The 7,083-nt window shown below is 56.6% G+C and overlaps 1 protein-coding gene across 1 annotated transcript; it reads left to right on the forward strand.

Annotated features, from left to right (window-relative positions):
- The first annotated feature begins 1,311 nt into the window (after positions 1-1,311).
- MEX3B (mex-3 RNA binding family member B) lies at positions 1,312-6,382 on the forward strand. Its single transcript, XM_033189203.1, has 2 exons — positions 1,312-2,732; positions 3,564-6,382. The coding sequence occupies exons 1-2, from the start codon at positions 2,477-2,479 to the stop codon at positions 5,006-5,008; spliced, it is 1,701 nt and encodes a 566-aa protein (XP_033045094.1). The 5' UTR covers positions 1,312-2,476; the 3' UTR covers positions 5,009-6,382.
- Positions 6,383-7,083: the final 701 nt, after the last annotated feature.

Below are 7,083 nucleotides of genomic sequence, written 5' to 3' on the forward strand. Positions count from 1 at the left end.
GCAGGACCCCTTACTCAAAACCCTCCATCTCGGCAAGAACCCTTATTCCCAAGTTAGTTGGATTCCAAGTCCATAAACCGGGTCAAAAGAATACAGAAATTTCCTACTGGAGCTCTAAGTGGTGGCTTTCACGGAGGACTCCGCACCATCCTCCCACCTGCCTCCTCCCATCGAACACTCCCTTTTAAGAAAAACACACACCAGGCTCCGGGAAGCTGACGTAAACATCCTGAGGAAATAACCACTGTAAGTGGCTTCTAAACCCATTTCCCCAAGGAAATAATCAGCACCTCTTTCCCAAGACAGCTCCAGGTGAGCAAGCGGAGAAGGGAGCGGCACCTCCGCGTTCTCAAAAGTAAAGGCGCTTGCGGAACTGTCTACTGATTCCCAAGCGCGCGCCCATCCACTGTCGCATTTAATCTTCCGAACGACCCACCAGGTGGTAAGGGCGGGGATTTTTTTTTTTTCATTTTACAGTTGAGAAACCAAGGCCCACAGCGCTCGTTCCCTCTAGCCGGGGTCACGCAGGGCACACCTAGGGGAGCCTCTGCCTTCAAGCTCCGGGACCGCCCCGCGGCACCACGAGGTCTCCGGAGTTAGCCAGTGTGCGGCTGCGGCCGCATGTCCTCATTGTTTTGGCCAGGCGTCCCGCTGTGCGGGCCTTGGGCGACTCTATGAACCGCGGGCCCAGCCACTCTGCGGAACGGTCCGCGGTGGGACGCAAAGAGCGCGGCGAGCCAGGCGGCTTCAGGAACAAAGGACAGGAGAGCGCGCGGGGACCGAAGGGGCGTCCGCCCTGGTGGGCAACAGAGGGGGATGCGACCGGAGAGGAGCAGCGCGCAGCGCTCCGGCCCGCCCCTCAAAGCCTCCTTCCTTTTCTCTCGCGCTCGGAGACTGTCCCTGGGAGATCCGGGAGGGGGCGCAGCTCGCAGTTCTCGCCGGCAGGTCCCGTCGCAACCTCCCCCTGCCGCCACCCCCACCCCGAGGAGCGCACAAAGAGCTGCAGGGCACTGAGCGCTCACCTCCCGTCGGGGCGGTTCCGCGGTCGGGGCCGACGCGCGCTCCGCACTGCCCGCCTTAAAGGGCCCGCCGGCTCCGCGCGCGCACTGCGCATGCCCGGCCGTGGGGCGAGGAGGGGAGGGATAGGGGAACAGCGGGCGCGCACGCCCGCGCCGGCCGCTGGCGCTGTGGCCTGCGTCCCCGCGGGGGCGGCGCGGCGCTCGTGCGCGTGTCAGAACCCGCAGGGTCTCGGCCTGGGCGCCGGGCGTGTGCTGGACTGTGGTGCCATGCATTCCAGAGGTCGCCAGCGGCCCCGCTGGCCGAGCTCGCGCGGCAGCCAGCTTTCCCGTTCTCAGTTTCAGTGCCAGATGGGCGAAGTGCTGCCCAAGGAGACAGAAATGCAAACGCGGGCGCGCGCGCGCGGGTGCCAGTGTGGGCGGGCGTGTGCTTTTGTGTCTCCTGCCCTCCCGCGCAGGTGGACAACCCGCGCCGGGAGTCACTCTGCCCGTGCGTCCCAAGACTTGGTGTCCCGTTTTCCATGTCGGAGTAATCGGGTCGCCGTTTTGGGCGGACTAGACTCTTCTTCCAGAGGAAGCTTTGGCTCCACGGAAGGTTTATTTGGAGCCACTAACGGGACTTTCTAAGGACCGCTCTTCTATAGCCGGGCCCCAGGCACCAGAGTTGGGCGCGTTTTCTTCTCTGAATCAGGCGAGGGAGGAGACCTGGGGACAATGATTGTCCTCGGCTGATAGGTACATACAAGTGTCCCGAGACTGCCAGTCCCGCATTAGACAACAAAGAGAGGCGTTAGCGGCGGCGGGGGAGGGGCGCGGCCGGGAGGAGGACGGGGCGGGCTGCGGCGAGCGCGGGGGTGGGGGGTGGTGCTCTCCCTCCGCTCGCTCAACCCGCGGCCTCCTCCCGCCCCCGGCCTGGCGCGCGCCAATCGCCTCCCCCAGCGATAGTGTCAGTAGCATTGTGGTGTCAGCTCCCGCCTGTGACGTTGCGCCTCCCTCGTCCCCCTCCGGAGTCGTCTGGCTGCAGAGGCTCAGTCAAGAGGCGGGGAGGAGAGGAGGAAAAAGCGCTGAGGGCGGGCGGGCGGGCGGGCGGGAGTGGAGGAGCCGGGGAGGGGCTCCTTAAAGAAACGCTTCTGTAGCTCGCCTGCTCGCTTTTCGCTCGGCATCGCGGCCAGACAGCCGGGCACTCGGGGGGCACGCGCGGCCACCGCTAGAGCTCTGCCCCCACCCCACCCGCCAGCAGATCTGGGGTGGGGACCCAGGCGGGGCCTCCTGCAGCCACTGCCCGGTGGGGACTGCACAGAGCGACCCACTCCTCCCGGCACCGAGGAAGAAACAACGGAACCCTCAGCAGGCGGCCGGCCTCCCCGCCCCTGACCACTCGCTTCCCGGCTGCCTTTGTGGCCGCAGCTTCTCGTCGCCGAGCCGAGGGCCGGCGGGGGCGCGGCGCGCACGGCCGAGCGATGCCAAGCTCGCTGTTTGCAGACCTGGAGCGCAACGGCAGCGGCGGCGGCGGAGGCGGCGGCAGCGGAGGGGGAGAGACCCTGGATGACCAAAGAGCCCTGCAGCTCGCGCTCGACCAGCTCTCCCTGCTGGGGCTGGACAGTGACGAGGGCGCCTCTCTGTACGACAGCGAGCCGCGCAAGAAGAGCGTGAACATGACCGAGTGCGTGCCGGTGCCCAGTTCTGAGCACGTCGCCGAGATCGTAGGGCGGCAAGGTAGGTCGAGGAGGGATGGGGAGGTGGGGAGCGGTGTAGGGTCTCAGGCCACTGCCTCGCGGGGAAGGCGTGTTCAGTATCGGGATCCGCGGCGTGGGGTGCCTTGGGGAGAGAAGAAGAGCCTCGCGATGGGCCGGCGCCCCAGACAAAGAAAGTGCAGGCAGGCTGTCTCCCGGAGCCGCGCCGCTGCCCTGGCGGGATGCACTTTCTTCTGCAAAAATCACTGCCTTCTCCCCTAACGCCCCACACCCAGCCCACCTCCAAAAAAACAATTTACATGTAAGATGCTTGGGGGAGGGGGCCTTTGATCAATCCTTTGGGAGGAGAGAGGAGGAGGAGTGAGCATAGGATGGGAGGAGGATTCTGGATTTCTGCAAAGCGGAATGGAGCCCACAGGAGGAACAATGGGTCCCAGGACTCACACCCCACCCCCTGCCCCCAGTCCACCAGCGCTGAGGCATCGTGCCTGCAGCTGCCTTCCCTGAGCCCCTTCCCCGTGTCTTCAGAGCTGAGGGCGCGCCCAGCTGGATCCCAGCGGCATCTCACCAGATGACTTTTCTGGGATTCTCGGGTTTGATTCGGGACGACTGCAGTCACTGGGGGAGGGCCAGGCAGCCAATGGGCTGTTCCTCGAGCGTCTCGCGGGTGGGATTCACTGCCCAGCCCGTGGCGCGGCCCGAGGTCAGTGAGGGAGACGCCCCCTTTCCCCCCATCTCTTGTCCTGCCGTCTCGCTGTCCTGAACGCGGGCTGTCCCCGGTCCCCGCAGTTACCCCAGGATAATGGGCGTGTCTGTCTCTTTCCCACTTCTTCCTCCGTACCCTGGTTCCTAGGTTGTAAAATCAAAGCGCTGCGGGCGAAGACCAATACTTACATCAAGACCCCGGTTCGCGGGGAGGAGCCTGTCTTTGTTGTGACGGGCAGGAAGGAGGATGTGGCCATGGCTCGGAGGGAGATCATCTCCGCTGCCGAGCACTTCTCCATGATCCGCGCCTCTCGGAATAAGAACACGACACTAAATGGCGCGGTGCCTGGGCCGCCCAACCTGCCCGGGCAGACCACCATCCAAGTGCGGGTGCCCTACCGCGTGGTGGGGCTCGTGGTGGGGCCCAAGGGCGCCACGATCAAGCGCATCCAGCAACAGACGCACACGTACATCGTGACACCTAGCCGGGATAAGGAGCCGGTGTTCGAGGTGACTGGCATGCCAGAGAACGTGGATCGCGCTCGAGAGGAGATTGAGGCGCACATTGCGCTGCGTACCGGCGGCATCATTGAGCTCACAGACGAGAACGACTTCCACGCCAACGGCACCGATGTGGGCTTCGACCTGCATCACGGGTCCGGCGGGTCCGGTCCAGGCAGCCTCTGGAGCAAGCCCACCCCCAGCATCACACCCACCCCCGGCCGCAAGCCCTTCTCCAGCTACCGCAACGACAGCTCCAGCTCGCTTGGCAGTGCTTCCACAGACTCTTACTTCGGCGGCGGGACCAGCAGCAGCGCAGCTGCTACCCCGCGCCTGGCAGACTACAGCCCCCCCAGCCCCGCCCTGAGCTTTGCGCATAACGGAAACAACAACAACAATGGGTACACCTACACAGCGGGGGAAGCCTCAGTGCCATCCCCTGACGGCTGCCCTGAGCTGCAGCCCACTTTTGACCCGGCTCCCGCTCCCCCACCTGGGGCACCACTTCTCTGGGCCCAGTTCGAGCGGTCGCCGGGAGGTGGACCTGCAGCTCCCGTATCATCTTCCTGCTCTTCCTCCGCATCTTCATCTGCTTCTTCCTCCTCCGTGGTCTTCCCTGGGGGTGGCGCCAGTGCGCCCTCCAACGCCAACCTGGGGCTATTGGTGCACCGCCGGCTGCACCCTGGCACCAGCTGCCCGCGCCTGTCCCCGCCCTTGCACATGGCCCCGGGGGCGGGAGAGCACCACCTGGCTCGCCGGGTGCGCAGCGACCCAGGCGGAGGAGGCCTGACCTACGCCGCTTATGCCAACGGGCTGGGGGCGCAGCTGCCTGGTTTGCAGCCGTCGGACACGTCGGGCTCCTCCTCTTCGTCCAGCTCTTCCTCCAGCTCTTCATCCTCTTCCTCCGGGCTTCGGCGTAAAGGCAGCCGCGACTGCTCCGTGTGCTTCGAGAGCGAAGTGATCGCCGCGCTGGTGCCCTGTGGCCACAACCTCTTCTGCATGGAGTGCGCCAACCGCATCTGTGAGAAGAGCGAGCCCGAGTGCCCGGTCTGCCACACCGCGGTCACTCAGGCCATTCGCATCTTTTCTTGAAGGCAGCGGGCGCCAGTGCGCACCGTGCTGGGGGAAGGCGGAACCCCTCCCCATCCTCATTCCCCAGCGCTCGCCTGCCTCCCTGGTGCCCACCCCCCCCGCCTTTTTCCTTCCCGGCCCCACCAACACTCTTGAGATCCGAGAGGAGCTTGGAAAGCTGTAGTATCCGCTCATTTTTAAAATTTAATTTTTAAGTAAAGGAATTTGCCAGGATATCTGCATCAAGAGTACTGTAGCCTGGGAAACCTCTGAACACCTGAAATGCATGCTCTATAAATAATAGGAACGGCGACATTCTAGTAATGATAGTTTTTACACTGTACTTAATAGGAAGCTTCCAAAAGAAGAAAACCCCACAAGTTTTCCATTTTCTTAAAGTAGGAAAAAATGAACAGTAATGATGATGAAGATGATAGTAGTGCTGTGGGATGTGTGGACTGTTTAGTGTGTTCCCCTTTGTGGGTGGGTTCCTATGATACTTACTATAGAACACAGTGGATCCTTTTTGAATGTTCGTGGAAGGGCCAGGAGTTCCTGTGAAACCAGGATACTGCAGCTTTATTAAAATTAAAGAAACTGTAACATATCTCTTATATATTAAAAACGTTTAAAAGTTTTAAAGAGAAATTGCATTAATACAGATTGAAGTATTTTATTCTTTTTTGACTTGAAAAATTATATTTCATATTGCAAAGATGTTTACAAGTATTTTAATTTAAGTTCAGTGAACTTTTTTGTAGCTGGGTTAAATCTTTTTATTTTAGTATGGCCTTATGGCAAAGAACACTGTATTATTTTAATAATCACACAATTGTGACGGAATTACAAACCATAAAATGTGTAATGTTTTGAACAGTATTCTGTTGGGATGGAGATTTTATAGGTTCAGACAAATCTTCTAGATCTGCTTCACCCAGCATATTTTCTATTCAGTGATATAAAGCATATTTTATTCTATATTATTACAAAAACGGAAATGTATAAACATGTCAAAAAGAACTGTTGATGCTTTCTAACATTTGTATAAATAGAATTCAGTGCAAGTTACAAAAATTCTGTTGCACCACTATAGTTTTAGTATTTCTATTTTAATACATTTGTTTACCACTTGTTTATGTATATGTAGGTGACGTTACTTGAGCTTAAATGTACTTTACTGAGCAAAGTTTAAAAAACAAAATATATTTTATTTTATGATAAAGGGCCTTTAACCTCATGGTCAAATACTAATATTATATTTGCTGAGACAAGATTTGAAATTGTATCAAGAGTTTTATTTTTCTGACATTTAAAGTTCTACATAATAAAGGTAAAACTTAAGTAATGGTGCTACTTCATTTTTTAAGTATTTCTATATAAATAAAATATTGAAAATCTTACCTTGTGTGGTGACTTGATTTTTTTTTTTTAAGCCTCTTGGAATCTAACTAAGGGATCACTTTAAATTGATGAGTTGAAGTACAGAATTCCCAGGTACCCTTTGTATATTATGAATAGAATGGATTTTCAAAACAGGCCAGGGTTGTGTTCGGTTGGATGGGTGGCCATGGATAACAGCATTTTTTCTAAAAATTGTAGTTATCTACTGAATTAGGGCCTCCATTAGACACACAAGTCACAGTGCCTAGGGCCCATGATACTTTTAGGGGTTCAGGAAACTATTTTAAAAATTAGAGAAAAAGGAAATTAAAATATTCAAAAAATGTTTTAGTTTTCAGCCCCACAAAACATAGCATTTTGCCTAAAACATTAAGAAAAAATATTGAAATGTTTTAAGTTATATCAAAAACAAATATTAATATGGATATTAGGAAGGTAAAAAGGGCCAGGGAATGTCATCATTCCACCCAGCATGGGCCCCTGGGAGGATAGTGGGTCTAAGGATCTTTGCCTACTTGGTGGCAGGGAGAAGTTGGTTTCAGCTCAAGGTCACTCCCTTGGGGAAGCTGAAGAAGGAAGAAGGGATGACAGTTTCTGCTTGCAGAGGACCCTGCTGGATTTGGGCGCTGGTCTTAATAGGCTTCTGCTTGTAGGGCAGACTAATTGGTGTTGACAGGCTGCGGGTGTTAAGTGTT

The sequence above is a fragment of the Trachypithecus francoisi genome, unplaced genomic scaffold (assembly GCF_009764315.1).
Source record: "Trachypithecus francoisi isolate TF-2019V2 unplaced genomic scaffold, Tfra_2.0 Lachesis_group3, whole genome shotgun sequence".
NCBI lineage: Eukaryota > Metazoa > Chordata > Mammalia > Primates > Cercopithecidae > Trachypithecus > Trachypithecus francoisi.